At 55.1% G+C, this 21,038-nt stretch overlaps 6 protein-coding genes across 6 annotated transcripts; 4 read left to right on the top strand and 2 right to left on the bottom strand.

The window, feature by feature from the left end:
* Positions 1–770: 770 nt before the first annotated feature.
* On the top strand, positions 771–3,423 carry J7T55_002775 (uncharacterized protein; the record flags this gene model as incomplete). Its single annotated transcript, XM_053137884.1, has 3 exons — positions 771–1,391; positions 1,775–2,409; positions 2,829–3,423. 3 exons carry the CDS (start codon positions 771–773, stop codon positions 3,421–3,423), a joined length of 1,851 nt encoding a protein of 616 aa, XP_052998644.1.
* Positions 3,424–4,820: 1,397 nt separating this feature from the next.
* J7T55_002774 (lysophospholipase catalytic domain-containing protein) lies at positions 4,821–6,846 on the bottom strand (the record flags this gene model as incomplete). The annotated part of the gene is made up of 2 exons (XM_053137883.1): positions 4,821–5,613; positions 5,693–6,846. 2 exons carry the CDS (start codon positions 6,844–6,846, stop codon positions 4,821–4,823), a joined length of 1,947 nt encoding a protein of 648 aa, XP_052998643.1.
* A 1,868-nt stretch (positions 6,847–8,714) lies between these two features.
* On the bottom strand, positions 8,715–10,749 carry J7T55_002773 (uncharacterized protein; the record flags this gene model as incomplete). The annotated part of the gene is made up of 2 exons (XM_053137882.1): positions 8,715–9,529; positions 9,663–10,749. 2 exons carry the CDS (start codon positions 10,747–10,749, stop codon positions 8,715–8,717), a joined length of 1,902 nt encoding a protein of 633 aa, XP_052998642.1.
* A 1,785-nt stretch (positions 10,750–12,534) lies between these two features.
* Positions 12,535–13,209, top strand: J7T55_002772 (uncharacterized protein; the record flags this gene model as incomplete). Its single annotated transcript, XM_053137880.1, has 1 exon — positions 12,535–13,209. One exon carries the CDS (start codon positions 12,535–12,537, stop codon positions 13,207–13,209), a length of 675 nt encoding a protein of 224 aa, XP_052998641.1.
* A 792-nt stretch (positions 13,210–14,001) lies between these two features.
* J7T55_002771 (dna-dependent rna polymerase i subunit a43-like protein) lies at positions 14,002–15,165 on the top strand (the record flags this gene model as incomplete). The annotated part of the gene is made up of 1 exon (XM_053137879.1): positions 14,002–15,165. One exon carries the CDS (start codon positions 14,002–14,004, stop codon positions 15,163–15,165), a length of 1,164 nt encoding a protein of 387 aa, XP_052998640.1.
* Positions 15,166–16,234: 1,069 nt separating this feature from the next.
* On the top strand, positions 16,235–20,949 carry J7T55_002770 (uncharacterized protein; the record flags this gene model as incomplete). Its single annotated transcript, XM_053137878.1, has 4 exons — positions 16,235–16,267; positions 16,338–17,311; positions 17,702–17,885; positions 17,983–20,949. The coding sequence occupies 4 exons, from the start codon at positions 16,235–16,237 to the stop codon at positions 20,947–20,949; spliced, it is 4,158 nt and encodes a 1,385-aa protein (XP_052998639.1).
* Between the last annotated feature and the right edge of the window lie 89 nt (positions 20,950–21,038).

The raw sequence follows: 21,038 nt of genomic DNA, 5'->3' as shown, positions 1-21,038 counted from the left end.
TTGCTCTTCCCATCCCTTCTCCTTGTTGATATTTGTACTGTACATACATTTTGTACACCACACACCATACCACACCATACCAAAACAGCTCAGCACAGCTCAGTCCCTGCCAATACTGCTCTCCTTCCTTAGATTTGTATATACTATACAGCGCCCTGTCGCATTCTGCCCAAACCCTACCCTTGTTCAGATCTTCGAAGATCATCTCGTCTCATTCTTCTGAACTTAATCCAGCAACTTTAAAACACAATAGACACCACTGATCAGCACACGGGAGGTCACTTCCTCGAGTAGACTTGCCGAGCCCCACATCGAGTCGATTTCAACTCGGTTGGAGGCAGCATCGACGACAAACTACTCTCGCAGCCCAACTCCTTACTGCCAGGTTGAGCCACCCTTCCGTGGACGCCAGCCTAGCCCCCAGGAACAGCGCGCTCATAGAACAGCTTCGAGACCACAGAGTACCACCGGATCTTGCCCCATTGATCGAGTTCTCTTGGCTTGACGCCCTTATTTTGTGCCCACACCTCGGTCAAGAGTAGCCGTCCGTGCTCCTGAACTACCTAGATTGGTTACTGTCTAGGTATCGAAGCTTGATTATAGCTCGACTAGGAGGTACTTGATGCCCGGCCTCCCGAGCCCTATAGACGTGGACTCGTCACCTGACGACTGATTAGTTCGGCTACCCCCGAGAGAGGACCCCCAGGTCTTTGTGGTTCTGATCGTTTCTCTAATGATGCTTTGAACTCGAGGCAGAGGGGAAATAACGAATGGCATCGGCGTCAAACCCAAGCTATGGACTTGGCGCTCGTGACGGCACAAGTGCAACGGCGAGCAACATGGACATCGGCAGTGTCATTAGCAGTGGCAGCGGCGGCGGTGGAGGAGGCAGCGGTCGAGCCATGCATCAAGCCCCCAGCCTGGCCGAGGCTCCTGCAGGAAGCGGCTCTCGACCAGACGAGCCTCGCTCAAGCCAATACAACATGCAGGGAGCAAATACAGGCGTTAGGAGCCCAAGCCCCGGCGACGACGACGACGGCGTCGACTTTGACCTCGACAGAACACGACAACCTCTGCCAACTCGGCGAACCCAATCAGTGTCCCCGCCACCTCGCCTGGACACGTACTCGTCCGCTTCGGCAACTGGCGAGACCGTCAGACAATCGAGGGCCCCGTCTGCTGAGACGACAAGTAACGGCTACAGTCTCGCAGGATTCTCGCCTACCAACCACGCTTCTCAGGGCGTCTTTCCCGTGAACGGGTCAGATCCGTCACAGAGTAGGCGAGCCAATAGACGGCGCACCGGGCCCTTGTCTGCCGAACAGCGGGAGAAGGCCGCCATCATACGGAAGCTCGGTGCGTGTGCGGACTGTCGTAGGAGGCGGGTTGCTGTAAGTATGATTCCGTTCAATGGGCACCTTTCTCTGGGTGGAAGATTGCCACTTGCCCGGCGTACTGGGAGTCGGATGGCAGGCGAGACATCAGCTCTCGGGATGTACATGACAATATCACGAGGACAGGAGTCGGGCTTGTGCAGACCGCCCAGCGGATGATCCGGCCTATGTCTTTCGACTAAGCTTAGTCCTACACATGTCTGCGGGCTCAAGGAGCTATGCTATGGCTTACCGTCAATGGCGTCCACCTCTGTTCTGCAGAGTCGTCGCTAACACAGGGGCCGTTCGAATTATGTGCTATAACCCTACGTTGAAGATCATTCTTGCTCTCCCGAAGCAGCCAGCTGTGGATCTTGATTGCTGATTCGAGCATTCTTTAGTGCAACCCGAATCACCACAATATGTCATGGGACGAAGCCAGAAAGAGATATAGATCTCATAGCCAGGACCTCCAGGATCCGATTCCAATAAACTCTGACCGCGGGTTCCAGCCAGTCAATGGCAACTACACCTACGAGCCCCAAGGCATGGATCTCGATCAGTCACCTACGAGCCAACAAACGGTCCAGTCCTCTTCGACCGAGGCGCAAACTAGGACAATAAGGACCCCATTACCGTCGGGCCCTCGATTAGAGCGAACTGCCCAGGCCGCAATGTCATTGCCTGGTATTGACACGTTCAAGTCCAATTTGCAGACTCACGCCTCGAGTATAATAGCGAACCCAACCCGAGGCCGATACAACGCCGTGTATGCACTCCTGCTCGTTTGGGAAGACGAAGAGGATATTGAAGTCAAGCAGTCTGTGGAAGAATTGCGACAAGTGCTCGACAGGCACTACCAATATACGTTTGAGATGGACGTGATACCATCTGACGAGCCCGAGCGCTCATGGAGGTGGTTAACACGAAGGATCGACCATTTCATGGGAGCAAACGATCAACGAGATGTCTTGAAGATCTTCTACTACAACGGTCGTACACAACTGGATGGAAATCGGGCAATGGTCCTCGCAAGGTATGTCTCGTTCTTTCTGGGCACATCGACAAGTCGCCGCCTGCTCTCTCAAACCCTAGTCATTTGTGCGATGTTTTCCATACGTGTGCGTGTGATGTTCCCACTTGAAAATGGCACGGCACTCTCGAGATCCGGATCTGCATGGTCATCGAGAACCTGATGAAACATCCAAGAGAACGAGCTGCGAATGGAGAAGGACTCTGCACCAGCCGGGAGGATTGAACGGATCTCGACGAACATAGTCAGCGCTGGCGGATTGAAATTGTCTACAGACATTGACTTCCACATGAAGTTTGCTTGACACAATGTTGCCTGACAGCACTTGTAACGTCGACGATATTGCCTTGCGAATATTGTTCTGAAGCTGTTTAATTCGCCTTCTAGAATTGCTTGTACAATGCTAACAGCTAAATCTTCAGCTCCACAAAAAGCAAGCAGCCCTGCACCTTACGATGGGGCACCGTACAACCCTTGTTCGAGCAGGCGATTGCGGACACACTCGTCCTCATGGACGCGACATACTTCGGCTTACCGGCAGCTGCAAGGCGTCGCGGCACGCTGGAAATCATCGCGGCTGGTTCAGTTGAGGAGCAGGCCAGCCCGCTGGCACGTTGCGCCTTCACGCGAGCCCTCGGCGAGAAACTTCGAACACAGGCAATCCGCATGAGGCCATTCTCCGCCGCCGATCTCCACGCGCAGCTCCTCTCCGAGTACCCGAGACACATACAGGAGCAGAGCCCCGACCGCGAGGTCCTGAGCAAACTCCCCGCGCCACTGCACCTACAGCTGGCCGACAGCCACATCGTGCCATCGATCCTCCTCGCGCCCTTGCGGCGTAGCAGGCTGCCCAGCATCGAGAGCGTCTCGTCTTCCTCGCCGGGGCCACATCTGAATCTGATGGTCCGGCTGGATAAGGAGCCTGATGTTGAGTGTTGGGCCGACTGGCTGCGGTTGATGCCCGACGGGGTCAAAGACGTCAAGGTTGAGGGTTGTTTCCGGTCGGCCTTTCGGTAAGAGCGCAGTCGGCAGCCTTCTTGGATCGAGTGCTTTGGCTTGTGGCCAAAACTACCGTCCCCTTTATCGGACAACACGGCCGAAGCCCTAGAGATTTTGTGTCTTTTCTAGGACGAAGAGCCATCTGGGCCCGTTGAAGAGCGCGAATACCATGCTTTGCGCAAGAGAAGGGCCGAGTCAAGCTTCGGTATTGGTGGGGTCCGTTTTGCTCGCAGTATTACTAAGTATGGATTCACTAGTACGCGCGAATTGTTTTCTTGGATTTATTTATTCAGTATTTTGGGTTTGACGATGCTGTGGCTTTTGGTTTTGGAGGGTGGCCTTACAACAACAACAAGAAGACGGGTTTGAGCTACTAGGATGGGAAGCACCAGGGAAGCAAGGAGTCTCAGGATGCAAAGACCTAAACAAGGTCGCGCGGAGTATGGTACCTCGATGTATACCAATTGTCATGGAATAAGGCTTGGGGGAGGAAATACCTCGGAGTATGAGATTTTGTCTATGGGCGTAGGCGGCTGTCGGTCAGACATGCCTGCCCGCCCCGCTCGCTCGGAGACACTTGCGTGCTCGATGGGCTCGAGAATTATTTTCATTTTTGATTTTTGTTTGCGTCCCAGTGCTTGCTATGGATCTGTGCAGGCATTCTTTCTACGATGGGCTTGCCTTGCTAGTGTTTGGCAATAAGGACGACGTACATCAATTGCAACAAATTCGAAGAGAAAAGAAACAGAAAAAGACATAATATGGGTCCGACTAGGTGGTTCGTGGTTATATTCCTTTCGCTTTGCGCGTACGAGCCTGGTCTGTGGGCAACGCCAGACGCGCTTACGTGATATGGACATTATTATTGGGCGTACTCCCTGGGCCTCACGAACAGGGGCACAATACAACAGCAACGGGGAGAAAATGCATAAACATTATTAGAACACACAAATCCAACACCCTTGTTTATGTGATTAAATTGTCCCATCAAATCTTGACAACCTGCCCGTAACGCCTTGCAACCGTCCAGAATACAGAAAGCCAACCCGCCCAGCCTGATCGAGACTAGTCGAGGGGGATGATATCGTTTATTCATGCCGAGGCCGTCATGGCTGTAGGTATGTGCCCGTCCCTCCCAAGATTTCCCTGGCTCATGCTCCGATAACGCCGTAGTCTGCCTGCCTGTCCGCCTTGGTAGGATCCGTACTCGATTACTACCAATTGCCGGCGCTGAGTATCATTATCATCATGCTTGTTTGCGTTTCGCGCCCCGAGAAAGCAGGCGTTACTCTGTCGGTTTTCACTCTTGAATCGCTACGAGGTTCGGTGATCCATGGATCGAGTTCATGACGGGTAGTTTCGGCTCCGGTTTGATGCAGCTGAAAAGCAGTGTGGTGAGAAGTGCAGCTGCCCGACTAAGCCAGCAGCCAAGACGCGGCCACGAGGCCAACGGCGAAGGCCCAAGAGGTAGGTCCTGTCTGCACGCCGATGGACGAGGCCGTCGCATTGCCGCTGCGGAAGCCCGGCTCGTACGACGCTGGCTCGGTGGTGTCGAGCGTCCCGTTCCAGCAGTAGCGGCCGAAGCAGTTGTCGCAGGTGGACGGGATGGCGGTGTTGGTGCGGTCGAGGCTGCGCTTCAGGATGGCGCAGGCGACGCAGGCGGGCCACTCGGCGTCGAGGGTGCCGTTGCTCTGGGTGGCGGCGTTCAGCCCGTTGGTGATGATGTTGACCTTCTCCTCGTTCGAGTAGCTGGGCGTGAAGGTCGACACGTTGGAGTTGGCCGTGTACGGCGCGTTGGGCACGTAGACGACCAGTGGCGGCACGACCTGCCCGGCGCTCAGGGTGAAATTTTTGGGATCACAGCCGAAGAAGGTGGGGCGGTTGTTCAGGCCCAGGTTGATGAAGGTGTTGGCGTCCGGCACTGGGGGAAATAGTGTGCCGTTGGCGATGGGGCCCATGCTGCGCTCATATGTTGCGCGCAGGGCCGTCGCGTTTGGCCAGTTGAACGGAGTGTCCGCGCTGCTATCTACCGCGAAGATGACGTCCACGGCACGCACAGGCTGGAGAAGAGGGCTGATTGGAATGTTTTGAAGATCCTCGCCACCATCGACAAGACCGAGCTCAGTTTGGTCGGCGATGGGGTTGCTCGCATTGTTCCAGCCCAAGAAAGGGTTGGGGACCCATTGCGCAATATCATTATTGTCATCACTGCAATTATTGTTAGCAAGCTGGTCTGCGATGAATGCACAATCTGGAAAGTATTGGTTATAGCCCAGTGACCACTTACCCGAGTGGCTGTAGTAAGCTCGTGAGAGCGTCCCCTACAAACGAGGGCACATCGGCATACTGGGAAATGTTTGTGGTCAAGAACGTGTTGAACAGAGAAGAGCTGGTCCCCATCATGTAGCCGGCGTTATCAAACCCTTGTACACAGTTGCCACCATTTGGAATCACTCCACCTGAAAAGTTAGATGCCAGATACTGCGTTGGTGCGAACCCAAAGACTGTCGGGTCAAATGTTCCCATCTCCCAGGGGTTGATCTCGAAATTGGTCGCGTTCAAGCTGACAATGCGAATCCCAGGGTCTCTTCCATCGGTGACTATCATAGGCAAAGGGATGGAACCATTGATCAGGCTCGCGTCCTGGGCGAATGAGCTCCATGTGTACGCGGGGCCACCGTCTGTGTCGTTGATAAGCTGGTAGGACAGAGCCCTTCCCCAGTAGTCTGTGACCGAGGTCTGGAAGCCTGCATCAGCCTTGCTGGTGACGGCGTCACGAACATCGTTCCAGTAGGTGACGGTGCTAACGATCCTTATGCCGTCCTTTGGCCCCTCAAAGATGCTATTATCGAAGTCCCAGACAGCAGATCCGCCGTCCCTCAGGTTCACCACGGTTGAGAAGTTGTTGCTGTAGAGAGAACCCACCAGCCACCCAGCGCCAGAAAGCCCTGCGACGTAAGTCGTCGCCTGCAACAAGCCACCGATACCCCCGGCGTCCGTGGAACCTGGGGTCCTGTCGTCTGCGGCGGCAATGAAGCCAGCTCCATTCATCAAGGCTCGGTATCCTCCCCCGCTCATTGCGATGCCAATATTGGGCAGGGCGGAGACGTTGTTGCTGAGGTTCTTGATGTAAGCCGCGCCATCAAAGCCCGAGATTCCCGCTCGGGAGATCAGGTCAGCCATGGGCTGAACGGTGGCGGCACGCCTTTTCTTGAGCCAGTCGGTCTCATTTTGACTGAGAGTCGCAGCACTGCGGATAGTTGGACGTGCTGTTGGACAGTCGACAACGGCAGGGGCATATCCGCCACTAACAGCATTGGGAAGAGCACGGGCGACGTCAAGTATAGCCCTTTCGCGAATTGGAATATTATTGCCAGCCGTCAGGGTCATGAGAGACGCCGGGAGGAGGCACGCGACCAAGTACGACGAGGTCGGTGCCATGATGTAAGAGGAGTGGAGACGATGAGAGATCAAAAATGGATCTGGTATGAAGAAGAGGACGAGGCTGGGAAGAGGATAGGATATGAGAGGCAGAGTGCCTATGGCAGCATACTTATGACACCAAGCGAAAAGTTAAAAGAGAGAAAGTGACTGATTCAGATGAGATGGGACGGGTTGGCAGAGGATTGGGGGTGTCAGATGTCTGACCTGCATGTAAGAGTTCAAGAATAAGGAGGCGTGGTTTGGGCTGGGTGGTTGCTGTGGCCGGCGCGGGTGCCTCGGATCATAGACTGCGAGAAAACATGCGCCTCCTAGTGCCTCGTGGTCTAGCGTATAAGGCGTCGGCCGTGTGCGAGGTGTACGAGAGAAAGAGTGAAAAAATCAAAAGAGGAAAAAAGGCTGCTGAGTGTGACGCAATGTACTTTAGAACAAGCCCAGGCGAGCATGCGGTAAGACGGCTGGAAGAACCTACCAAACATCAGATGAGATGAGGGAGGAGGGCTCGGCACTGCGCCTCAACCGCGCAGTAATAATTCGGATGGACGAGAGACCTTGGTGATGGAGTACAAATGCTTGACTGTGACCTCGTGCTGCCTCGGCGTGAAAGGTGTGTGACGGCAGTTCAGATATCGCAGCATCTAGACACTGCCTAGGCGTATGGTGTTGCACACCGTTGCTGCTGCCAATGATGCCGAAGGCCCACAGCCAAAATGCTAAACCTCGACAAAGTTGAGCAACAGCATCATGCGTGCTGCAGCTGGCAGCGTGCGATGAGCTCACAGCCCTCTCAAGCGCAATGTAGAAAGCTTCTCGGCAGTTTCAGAAACTCTGTGTGGGCGCATCCTAGCCTTATTCGGGCCACTGCAGATCGCCTGGATCGGCCACTACGGGACGGGCGTCATGCCCGAGGGTCCCTGATCCCCTGGTCCTGGCCCAACTTGGCCCTCACGCCCAGCACGCCCCTGCATTACGGCCTGTACGGGTACCGCAGACTGCTGCACTGCGCATTCTGTACGCATTCTGCACGCATCCGTCCCTCCTCTTCTATCCACTGTGCCGCCTCCCGAGGTTGCAAGCCGCAGTGTCAGGCCAATCCCATCCACCCGGGCGCTGGGGCTAATGTGACCCAGACACACACACACATACATACATACATACACCTGCACAACACAAGCACACTTTCCATGCCATGCAGCCCGTGGCGTCTCTCCCGCCCTCGCCGTGCTGCCACTAGGCTCGTGGGAAACCCCGAGCTGTCACCACCAGGCTGTGACGGGCGAGAGACGGCTGAGAGGGTGCTTCTTGGTGTTGTGTGGCTGACGATTGTGCTACGCAAGCCACCACATCTCGACGAGGCGATCCCTCATTCGGCACTTGCTGACACCCTAACAAACACGTACACATACAGCAGTCTGTCACCACATGTGGCAGTGCGTCCCTCCAAAGAGAGACGGAAAGGAAGGGTGGTTCGATTGTCAGACTCCAGCCCCCACGCCTTGGGCTCAGCTCGCTTTGTTTGAGACCGAGGTCGCCATCGCCCTGGGCCGGCCTCAGCGCAAAACCCGGCCCGCCGAGACCAGTCTGCGGCGTCTCTCTTCCTCGGACTCTCACAGGCCCCGGCTGGCTGTGAACCAGGGCTACTCTGTTGCCCGCCAACGGGCCGACCATACGTGCCGCCCACAGCAACGGCCCTGCACAGTTCCTTTACGCAGCTGTGGCAGGTGCTATCGCTAACCGAACCTCCTTCGTACTCGCAACTTATGGCCTGTTCTAAGTCTGGCGCCGGTGCAAGTCAGGTCAAGGTCAGGGGTCTAATGCGCGTGCGCGATGATCACTTTTATCATTCGTCGGGCCGGCTCGAAGCTCTATCATGCGTACAGTTTCCCAGGTTTGAGTCGATCACCTCTTCTCCGCACTCCCGGCATCGAAACTATAGAAATCCTACTGTGCTGGCCGCTATCATCAACCTCGTAGCCAACAGGTGGCAGTTTCTCCAGCTCCTTCATAAGCGTCCCGTCTCTGTAGGCTCCCGTGTCACGGCCCAGGTCATTCTGTATTGCGCCGGCGGCATCGAGGATGTTCCTAACCAATCCAGACCCCCGGCGGTTCATCCGGAAGTTGTTGCTGTTGATGTGAACGTCGAGCCACATCCCGAGGCACCCCACAACCCAGCACAACTCGAGGATGATGCCAACAAGCGTGATCACACTGGAGAAACCCCAAACGTAACCCTCCTCGCTGATGCAGACGAGGTTGTCGTCCCGGCGGAAGTCAGACGTGAGCAGGGCGTCCCGGTAGCAGAGGCACATACCCCGGACCGGGAACCAATCGCAGTCGGCCTCGCGCGCGTAGACGTCGATGAACGGAGCGTCGAGCGCGATCGCCGAACCATTCCACCAGAGCGTCGAGTTGTAGGGTATTGGCTCCGACGAGTACCTCTCCCAGCCGCTCACGTTGACCGACGGGTCCAGCTGAAAGGTGGTGTTGAACCATGGCTCGTCTTCGCTAACTTCATTCTCTTGGCCCGCGCTGGCAAATTGGAAGCCTTTCAACTGCCGATATAGTCCCTGGACTTTTGATGACTGGTCGGTAGTGTGGTAATACTGCCCGGAGCTCTGGTCGGTAAAGATCATAGCGCCCTGAATAGAAGGCTTCTGGTAGCTGTATTCCCAGTCGTTGAAATCTGCCGTTTCATTCAGCACTGTTGTAGCGAGCGGATTACTATAGAAGCTCTGGATAGTCCATTTGGTTTTGTAATCTATGATACATCAGTTTCACGATTGGGCCGTCGGCCGTCGAAGGGAGGGAATTCTTACAGGCGATAATGTTGGTCCAATCGTCTGAGCCTTGCCTGATGTCACAGGTGGCCCAGTTGCTCACAATATCAGAGAATGAGTCGAAACAATTGCTGAACTGCGGCCCTTGCACCAGAGGCGGCACCGTCCCATTGAGCCTCTCCGTGTCCACAGACATGCACAGGTTGAGGCTGTCCGAGTCGGCCGTGACGTACGAATGATCACCCATTAGATACGCGGGCTTGCTCGGGTTCAGGTAGCCCGTGGCGGCGCCCCAGACGGACGTGAAGGCGAGGACGTACACGATGGCGAGGAGGAACCACACCGCGGAGAAGACGGCGCGGGCGGGCCGCTTCCTGCCGAGGAAGCGCAGCGTGGACCACAGCGCCGGCAGGGATGCCGTTGAGAACAGGATGTTGAGCTGGAAGTGGTACGGGACCGACGAGTACTCCATCATCCAGGTCAGCTGTGATGCCGCGACTTGGTAGAGCACCCACCCATGCAGGAACCGCCCGCCCTGCCCGAGGATCGTGTCCCACGCCAGGTCGAGCAGCTTCGCCCGTGTAAAGGACAGATCCTTGACGATCTGCAGATTGATGTAGAAGCTCCGTTCCACGGCGGGGACGCTGTATCCCCCGCAGTCCTGGGACATGGACGGCACGGAGAACAGGTCCAGATGCGGCAGCATCCAAAATCCCTTGAGGCTGAGGATGAACAGCCCAAGAACGACGAGGAGCTCAAGAAACAGCAATGAAGTTTGCCCGTTTGTCAAAGGCGTGAGCGTCTTGGGTGGTAGATGGCGTCGGCCGTCGCCATCGTGGCGATGATCATAGCTGCTCGAGTCGTCCGTCTCTGTCAGGGATTCGAGCGTGGGTTTGCTGGGGATTTTCTTGGTGGTGTCACGGTTCGGATCCAACAGATGATAAGAGGGAGGCAAGCCCGGGCTGTCTGCAACCTCTACTCGAACAGCGTCGGCGGCGGGCTCGTCCATGTATTGCTGTGTATGTATGGTCGAGTACCGCTCTTCTTCGCGTCCGAAGTCCTCATTTGAGACTGTTGCGTAATGTGAGACTCGCTGGCTTCCAGCCATCTCGATCTCTTGGACCATGGCTGTCTCTGGGAATTTTGTCCCGGGTGTTCATCACCGGCAGCAGTGTGACTGTCCTCAGCCGTTCTGTCGAGCACATCGATGGGGCACTGGAGCGACCTCTTGGTCTTAAGAGACAACTGGTGTCGAGGATAAAATGATGATCATTCCCTATCTGCACAGGCATAGATCTTCAACGATGCAGGTAATACACCCTCCCTTCTTGCTCATTGTGTCACAGGCAACTAAATCAAGCTTTTGCTCAGCTCCCAGGGCGGTGCAAACCGTAGTTCATGTTGAGAAGGATTTGACTTTCTAATCAACAGGTGCAGAATATCAGGGAATTTGGCGCTGTTTGTTGCGGCCGAAGGAATCGACCCCTAGCCGGATGCACCAGATCTGCTGTTCCTAAGTGGACAGCACGCATAATCAAGCTGAATGATCGGCAGAGTTATGTCTGCGCTCAGGCCGTCAGCAGCAGTTGATAGAGTGGTGTTCGAATCATTTTGTGGCGACTGAGGACTTGTCCCCGGAGGGAATCCTACAATTCGTCATTTCCAAGCAGCAGGCAGCAGGATCAAAGTAATCGTGGGTTGGCCTCCTCATGCAGGCAGGTAAGTAAGCTCCCATTCGGACCCGGCTTACATAAGTCAGCCACTCTCATTCTCTTCGCGTGGAAATGTTTGAGAGAAATATCAAGTAAACGGTAGTGTCAGGTCAAAGTGGACCAACGAGAATTGCAAGACGACGAGGGGAGACCCAGATTCACTGGTTCGGCAACAACGCTACACAAGCTTCCGAGACTAGAAGATTTGACCTCTGTTGGAGACTTGAGCCAGAATTGAGCAATGAAATGAATAGACCCACCGAGTACATCCAGTCTCAGACAAGTGGCTGGTGTCATACAAGGTGTACTCAAATACTCGGGACTGGAGTAAGGACAAGACGAACCGTCGGTCTGACCCCAGTATGGGATAACTAATGTCTCTGACTGCACTCACTCACTGGTCACGACAGATGACTGCCTCACTCCGACCAGATTGGGTTTTTGCTTTTGCAATAATCATAGCAAAGTCCTCCGATACGAACGAGCCATACGCATATCCTAACCCGTGGTAAAGTGAAGAAACAGCCATGGCTGGGGGCAAAAGTTGACCGGCTTGCTGAAAAAAATTACACATAAACTTTAAAAAAAATGTGGAGTACTTCATAGGGCAATGATCGTTCTGCCTTTATCTTGGTCGAGTAGTCATGCTTCCACGCTGGTTGATACGTGAGAGTGTCTTGCCGTGTGTCGACTTATTATCTCCGTTACAAGCAGGCACTAGGCCTGTAGAAGTGGAACAGGTCAGGCTGGAGGTCAACTGAATTTGGTAGGCCTCAGTGGAGGCATCTCAACATTGACCTCCTATTGCTGGTTGCCTGGCTCATGCTCTCTCAAGCCGCAGGTGCCTCTGAAAATAGACAGAATAGACCCTTGAAATGCGGAAAATGATGCCAGAGGACAGTGAATGCATGAGTTAGATAAGAAAGTGTTGGGTGTAAGTGAAGCCAAACTTCTAGATAAGTATACTTAGACCGGGATCTGGTCCGCTTATGTAATGCCGCTGCCGGTCCCGAGGTCCCACTCAATCTTTTTCGAACTCGACCAGTGTCTTCCCTCAACAGTCGGAAATTCTTCACATGCAGCATTCTGCACACAGCCATACCAACAACCACCGAGATGATTACAAGTCCAAATCCAATATAATATTCCAAATACAGTACGACCCGCCGTACTGTTGACATCCTTACGCCCCCCAGAAAATGGACGCCCACGCCCTCCTCAAATCCCAAGGCTGGCGGGGCTCTGGCCATTCGCTGCACAAGTCCGACGACTCGATCGGCCTGGCCAAGCCCATTCTTGCGTCGCGCAAAGACAACACGCTCGGAATCGGCCGCAAGAACCACGTTACAAGCGATCAGTGGTGGCTAAACGCGTTGGATGAACAATTGAAGAGCCTCGACACTTCCAGCAAGACCAGCATCGTCCAGACCAAGAAAAACACGAGGCTGGACAGCCTTCTCACGGCTGGTGCGGGGAAATACAAAGGCGCAAATGCTCTATACGCATGTTTCGTGAGTGGTGGGATGCTGGAGGGCTCATTGAAGTGGAAGACGGAGGGCGAATCAACGGATGCGACACCAGAGGCAGAAGCTGTTCCAGTGAGGACAGAAACCAAGGAGGAGCGCAGGGCAAGAAGAGCGGAAAAGAAGAGGAGGAAGGCAGAGAAGTCAGCGAGGAAATTGGCTAAGGAGTCAGCTGCAGCTGCCGCCGCGTCGAAATCTGTCGGGGGAAAGGATAAGTCAAAGAAGGACTCGATGAAGAAGTCGAAGAAGAGCGCATCGCCAGAAACGAAAGAGGAACGTCGGGCTAGGAAAGAGGCCAGGCGGAAACGAAGGCAAGACAAAGAGAAGCGCTCGAAGATTGAGAAGGGTTGAAAGCAAGGTCTTGAAGGAGTTGACCAAGTTTATTCCTACGACCAATCTGTTGGCAGCCTGCTCTACTGCGTGATGAGCCTGCACAGCCGTTCTACACCTGACGACTGGACGGCAACCCGCGACGCTGAGGACCCGACCAGAAGCGCAGCGAGCCAGTCACAGTGACCATGGCCAACGGAAAGATTAATGGTCACAACTGGCAACGTGTCGCCGCAGGCGGAAGAGGGTCCAAGCCGGGCTAGGATCCGGGTGAGACAGCACGGTGATCCAAATCCCACAGTCACACGGGGAATTTCATGCCAGGAGTTCAGGCAAGATGATAGGCCCTGTTCTCTTGTCATACTATTCATGTATATATCAAGAAGCGTCCTGTCATGGAGTTCGAGAAGCGCCTTTGGCACCTGACGTCGAGTGCAGGCTGCTCGATCTTTGAGAGCCTTCACAGCATTTCAGACCAAAGACAATGACAATTTGATATTGCAGATGGTAAACCAGGTACAATGTGCGCTGCACTGTCTGAGTACTTCTAAATGCGCCAAGGTGAGAATGTCTACCATAGTAAGCTGAATGCTGAAGTCGGAGTGTAAGTAGTACCATCCTTGTAGGCCATGCGGTATTGGGCGGTGTGCTTTGGTGTGGGGCCCGATTGGGGTCAGGCAGCTCAATCGCCGGCAGAAAGAAAAAAAGTTTGGAGTTGCATCTCACATGGTATACCTTTGGCTTGTCAGGACTCAAGCCGGTCTCTAATAACAGCACCATTGAAGATCGAGTTCCAAAATAATGTCAGCCGATATGGGTTCAGATCACGAAGAAAAGCGCCATAAGAAGTCGAAGCGCAAGCATCGGCACGAGGAGGCTGGCGACAAGATGGACGTGGACGAGGCGCCAGCAGCCACGGAGACACCCAAGAAGGAGAAAAAGAAGCACAAGGACAAGAAGAGGAAGGAGAGAACAGAAGTGGCAGAAGTTGACGACGTCGAAGCCGAACCAATTGCATCGCCTGAAAAGAAGCACAAAAAACACAAGAGTACAGACAAGAAAGAAAAGAAGAGCAAACACCATAAATCCATAACCCTGCCCGAGAAACCAGCAAAGCAAGCAGACCCAACAGAAACACACCAAGCCGTCGTACCGGACGAGAAGGAGTACCCCTTCTTCACACAAACATTCTCCCAGCGCATCCCGATCTGGCCGGCCGCCTTCGACGAGCCCCTCACCAAGACGGCCCGCGAGTACCTCGACCCGATGCTGAACCGCTACTCGCCCAAGTTCAAGGGCGTGCTGCTGGCCTACAAGAACGTGAACCTGTCGGATCGGCCGCGGCGCGCGGACCCGGCGGACCCGCCGACGGACGACACGCCGGTGGTGTTGGAGTCGGTTGAGTGCTACGCGCCGCCGTTCGCCTGGCTGACGGCCGACCTGCACCTGTTCATCCCGTCGCGGGGCGCCTGGATGGAGGGCGTCATAAACCTGCAGAGCGAGGGCCACATCGGCGTGGTGTGCTTCGAGAAGTTCAATGCCAGCATATCACGGCGGAGCTTGCCAAAGGGGTGGACATGGGTGGACCAGCCGGATGAGGAGGAGGAGGTCGAGCCAGTCGCCGAGGAAGACCCCTTCGTCGAGGGCCAGGAGGGTGGCGAGGGCAATGAGGGCAAGAAGGCCGAGGAGATGCCCCAGCTGCGGAGCTCGGGATACTGGCTGGACCACAAGGGCGACAAGGTCACGGGCAAGGTGTACTTCCGCATCAAGAACTTCTCCAGTGGATCTACGGGCGACTACACATACCTGAGCCTGCAGGGCACGATGCTCGATGACGAGGCCGAGAGGGAATCTGTTGCGGAGGAGAAGGCGATTGAGAAGGCAAGGCGTGCGAGGCAGAGTCCTGGGGCGCTTCTGTACCCCACCATGAGGTTGCCGGAATTCAGCATGACGAAACTCAAGGACGTCTCAATATGAAGGAGAGTTTGAATTTTCATGCTACCCAGATATTCGGATGACCGACGACACCTAGAAAGTGCGTTGGGTGTGGCCCATTCTGGCGGATCGAATATTCCCACAGGCCTCAGCCAGCCTGTGGAAAGAGCAAAGCAAGCCATCCAGTGCTTGATTCAAAGAGGCAGGGGTGACAGTCCCCATCAGACTTGGCCCGCTTCGAGACTTTGTCCGGAAGCCTCCCGTTGTCTGTGAACACGAGCGGAGACCACAGCGAAACTCATGGTCTTTGTAATGTGCCATGAGACGTGAGACGCGTCTTGTGGAGGTTGATGGGGCACCAGAATGGGTATTCGGGACACTCCAAATGCCCATCTGTTCATGTAGACTTATGAGGCTTGGGGTGGAATTAACATAATCATAACTTGCCTGGGCCAGGGCTCGGCACTAACAAATCAGAGGAGACAGACCTATCACGATTTGCCTACAGACTCAAGCCTGATCCTAAGACGAGACTGCCAGGGTTGGCAGGAGGCTGATCAACCACAAGATTTTGGCCTTATCCAAGCTTCATGAACCCTGGGTACTTGTCTGTGTCCGAATGCTACTTGCCTGTCTATGATGCTGGCCATGCGTTGTGACTTCTGCGAAATGCTGCTCACCGGGCAAGCTCAAATATTATGAAGTTTCCTCCGCTCAGCATCCCCAAGCTTTTCGAGATCATTTCCACACGCATCATGCATAGAAAATCGTCTTGTGGCAGGGCACGTACTTAGCGACGATTTCGCTGCTGCTCTTGGCACTGCATAGCGCACATCGGCAGGGCAAAGGCGACGGCATCAAGAGCTGATCTGCATGATCCCTGCAAACCGTCAAAAGAGCCTCGGCTCTCCACACCTCTTTACCCCGGAATGCCCCAGATCTCCCATCTGGCACTTGCTTCGTCAATCTTCGCCATCTCATTCCCGCCGTTTACAGATCTTTCTATTTCCTATACTATAGCATCGTTCCACAGAGCATCGTTCCCCGCAAGTCTTCATTACGAGTGTTCTTGACAAAAATATAAGCTGCCGCCGTGCAACGAATAGTCAAGATGAAGGGCATACAAGTATCACAATATGTCAAGGTGCGTGCACACAGCTGTGTCTTCAAACAGCAATCGGCTCCTAGGACAAGCGTACTCACTTGCAATCCAGAAACTTGACGACCTGAAAGTCACCACACTTGCAGACCCTGTGCCGGGCCCCAATGAGTATCTCATCAAGGTCGAGGCAGCTGCCACCAACTTCTTCGACATCCTGCAGGTCCAGGGTAAATATCAGCACCAGCCACCGTTTCCCTGGATTGCAGGCATGGAGTTCGCCGGCACAGTGCTTTCCACACCATCCGCGAGCTCCAACCCAAAGTATCCGGTCGGCTCGCGCGTGTTCGGTGCCTCCCAAGGCGCATACGCCACACTCGCCACCGCAGCCGAGGCGAACCTGCGCCCGCAGCCCAAGGGGTGGACGTCGACGGAGGCGGCCGGGCTGTTCGTCACGGCGCCGACGAGCTACGGGGCGATGGTGGTGCGCGCAGGCGTAAAGAAGGGCGATTGGGTCCTGGTGCACGCGGCCGCGGGCGGCGTTGGGCTCGCGGCGGTGCAGGTAGCCAAGGCGTTCGGTGCGACAGTAATTGCTACGGCCGGGACCAAGAGGAAGCTCGAGGTCGCGAAGCAGTTTGGGGCGGACCACGTCGTTGACTACAAGGACGAAAAGTGGCCTGAGGTGGTGAAGAAGCTCACGCCCAAGGGGCGTGGAGTAGATATTGTCTACGACCCGGTTGGCATGGTGGACAAGAGCACCAAGTGTATCGCCTGGAACGGGCGCATCCTGGTGATTGGATTTGCGGCCGGGGCGATCGAGAAAGTGGCTATGAACAAGGTTTTGTTAAAGAACATCTCCATCGTGGGGATCCACTGGGGCATGTATTCGAAAATGGAGTCCGAGACAGAAGTGAGGGTGTGGGAGGAAATTCTGCAGCTGGTCGAGGACGGCAAGTTCAGGGGCACCGAGTTTACAGACAAGGAGTTTGTGGGCCTGGAAAGCATACCAGAGGCTCTGATGGCTCTTGGAAGTAGAGAGACCTGGGGCAAGGTCGTGGTCAAGGTGCCTCAGGACGGCCAGGCGAAGCTGTAAGTACATAGTATGGCAGGCTATCGTATGGTTCTGGATAGGTATTTAGAGTAGATAGGTATGTAGTAAAGACAAAGACTATCATTCGACCGTGATGAGAACAGGACGGCGCTGAGAATCCGCCCGAGATACTGTTCCTACATGTGCCTAGGTAGACACAGTACCAGGGTACATATGGCCAGGACCCCTGGGCCCTGACACAGGTACGTACCTGGCAGGATGACCCGCCGCTGTGGGTGAGGTTGGCGCTGAGGAACAGACAGGGGTGAGGTGTCTCTCCGACCCCTCCATCTTTTTCTTTGTCGCGTTGTTCTTGCCGCGTCTACCTGACATCATTTGTTCGATCGTCACCCGCGCCTTGTTGCAACCTCGACACTTTCACCAGAAAGCCAGTCCAGCGCCGACAAGATGAGCTTCGCTATCGAGGTGCCTGGCGAGGCCAGCCCCCTCACCATGCAGGAGCTCTGCAAGGCCCTGGAGGCTGCCACCTCCATGGATAACAGCCAGAGGCAGGCCGCCGGCCAGCAGCTCAGCACCTGGGAGACCCAACAAGGCTACTTTCCCTCCCTACAGGTATGCAACTAGATACCCTGCTGGCTCGAGGCTCATTTATGCTTTTCAACACGCGTGTCCCCTCAAGCTGGACAGCTAACCAAGCTTCATCTCACAGAGCGTCTTCCTTGACAAATCGATCCCACGAGAGATTCGCTTCCTGGCCATAATACAGATCAAGAATGGAATCGACAAATACTGGCGCCATGTTGCCAAGAACGCCATGAACCCCGACGACAAGGCACTCATAAGGTCAAGATTGTTCCAAGGCACCTTGGGAGAGGAGGACAGGGCTTTTGCACTCCACAACGCCCTTGCGACCGCCAAGGTCCTCCGTATCGACTACCCAGACTCATGGCCAGAGGCACTTCCGAGCATCATCGACCTCCTGAGGACGTACAAGAATGGAGACCAGATACTCTTGGGTGGTGCTTTGGTCATTCTCCTCCGGGTTGTCAAGGAGCTCGGCACTGCTCGAATGCGAAAGTCCCAGACAGCCCTTCAGTCCGTCACACCTGAGCTGGTCTACCTCCTTGGCGAGATATATACGGAGAGAGCCACTTTGTGGACTGAATGGCTGGCGAATGGACGTGGGGACGAGGATGCCGCAGACCTGGCCATGCAAAACAGTCTGTTCGCGGCAAAAATCCTACGGCGGTTGCTGATCCTCGGGTACGAGAACCCTGTTAAGGATAAGGTTGTCGTCGAGTACTGGTCCGTCACCCAAAACCACTTTGGCCAATTTTTGGGCTACGTGAGCCACGATTCCGCTGTCCCTGCTCCCTACCAAGAGGTTGTGGGGAAGCATCTCCTCCAGTTCACAAAGCTGCATCTCGAAATGTCCGAAACCCATCCTGCCAGCTTCCCTCTTCTGCCAAACTCAATCCCGCTCGTGCTCGCGTACTGGGACCTCGTAGCCAAGTTTGCCGAGGTTTTCGACAAGTCCGGCGGCCTGAGACAGACAACGACCGCGGATGGAGCCGGCGCCAAATCCAAGGTTGAGGGCCCGTTGCTAGAGAAATTGGCCCTCAAGGGTTTGCTGTTGGTCAAAAGCTGCGTGGCTATCGTCTGGAAGCCTGTGCAGACTTTCAAGTACCTTAGCAGAGAGTTTTTGGAACAAAAAGACAGAGCTGTCCAGATCATCAAAGACGAGTTGCTAAAAGACGACCTCGTCATGCAAATCGTCAATGCCATTATCACGAAGCTTCTGATCTTCCGCCAAGCTGATCTTGAGGCATGGGAAGACGACCCGGAGGATTTTGAGTCTACGGAACAATATTTGGGTGATGTATGGCAGTTTGCTGTGAGGCCATGCGCCGAGCGAGTATTTCTGGAACTCTTGGTGCACTACAAGACCCTCTTGACACCCCCTCTACTGTCTTATTTCCAGCAAGCGACAAGCGCCGATTCGGACGTTATCACAAAAGAAGCCATTTACACTGCAATGGGCGCAGCCGCACCTAATATTTCGGAAGCTTTCGACTTCGACAACCTCCTCACGACAACGCTCGTGCAAGACGCACAATTCACTGGTCCACTGGCTAAGGTCCTCCGACGGAGGATCGCGATCCTGATCAGTACCTGGGTGCCGGTCAAGATCGCTGACGCGAGTCGGCCATTGATCTTCGAAATCTACCGACACCTTCTTAACAACAAAGATCAGAACAATGATGAGGTTGTCCGGCTCACCACTGCGAGACAATTAAAAGAAGTGGCCGACGACTTCGGATTCCAAGGCGACGTGTTTGCGAAATACGCGCCAGATTTCCTCCCTCAACTTATCGGCCTACTCGAAGTCACGTACCTGGAGGACACTAAGCAGGCTCTCTTCGAGACCCTTCGCGTGTGTATACAGAGGATGGAGGAACACGTGCTCCCCTTTGCGGACCCCATTATGGCGGCACTTCCGGATCTGTGGGAACAATCCAATGAGGCGTACATGGTCAAGGCTGCCATCATTGGGGTTCTGTCAGCGCTGGTGAACTCGATAGGAGCTGAGTCGCAACGCTTTCAGCAAGCAATGCTCCCCATTATTACTCAATGCATGAATGACAGCTCAAGTCAGGCTTTTCTCGAAGACATCGTGGACCTCTGGAGGTCGCTCATCACTCAAAGTGCCTCTCCATTGTCTGCAGATATGATCAGCCTTCAACCCATGATACTTCCTCTTCTGGATAATGAGCCTCAGCTGGCCGAGGCGGCGTATGAAATTCTGAACGCGTACATTGTCTTGGCTCCTGACGCCACATTATCAGACAATTTGCGAAGACGCACTTTGGAGGCACTGGTAGTCCCTCTCCAATCATCTGGTCGAAGCCGAGGCGCCGATGTCTTGACTAGCTACAGGAAGATCGAACTCATGTTCCTCGCGGCCTCAGAGCTCGGCGGCTCAAACGGCGCGTCTGTCATCACACAGGACCTCGTCGAGCTCGGCATCGTCCAACTTATGCTCCAGCGCATCCACACCGACTGGGAGCGGTCGCAACTGACTGGCCCCAACGCGTCGAACAAGGAGGCCCTGGAATGGTCGCACAAGCTCGCCTACTTCAGCATCCTCGCCCGCATCGCGCTCGCGGACCCCAGCCTGCTGATCAACGTCATCTCCACCGTCGGCGCCGACATCACACAGGTATGGCCGTGGCTGTCAGCGCAGTGGTTCGGCTCGTTCGACAGCATGGCCGACATCGAGCGGCAGAAGCTGTCGTGCATGGCCCTCACGCGGCTGTGCGAGCTGCCCCAGCCCGTCCAGGACCTCGCCTGCTCCAGCCTCCAGGACTTCTTCACCATGTGGCCGTCCGTCGTGCTCCAGTGCCACGACGGCAACGCCCTCGGCGAGGACGGCCTGGTCTGGGACGCGCCGCCCCAGTCGGACGAGAGCACGCCGCTCGAGAACGCCGAGGCCGCCCTCGTGGCGAGAGACCCGGTGCACACGGTGCGGACTTACGGGTTCGTAACGGAAAGGCTGCAGGGGTTGGTGCAGAGGGCCGGCGGGGAGGCCGCCTTCAGGGACAACTGGATGGTCAATGTGGACAAGGACGTGTTGGAGGGCTTTGAGAGGTTGGCTAGCGGTGCCGGTGCACAGTAGAGATAATGGGAGGAGGAACATCGCATCCATGAGGGTATGAATTCGAGAATAGACTTCAGAGAGAAGGGAAAGCAAAGATACCTCGGCGT

Source organism: Diaporthe amygdali (genome assembly GCF_026229845.1).
Source record: "Diaporthe amygdali strain CAA958 chromosome Unknown NODE_3_length_2959817_cov_65_330692, whole genome shotgun sequence".
NCBI classification, from domain to species: domain Eukaryota; kingdom Fungi; phylum Ascomycota; class Sordariomycetes; order Diaporthales; family Diaporthaceae; genus Diaporthe; species Diaporthe amygdali.
The sequence above is the reverse complement of the archived record's forward strand: the minus strand, read 5'-3'. Positions and strand labels throughout refer to the sequence as shown.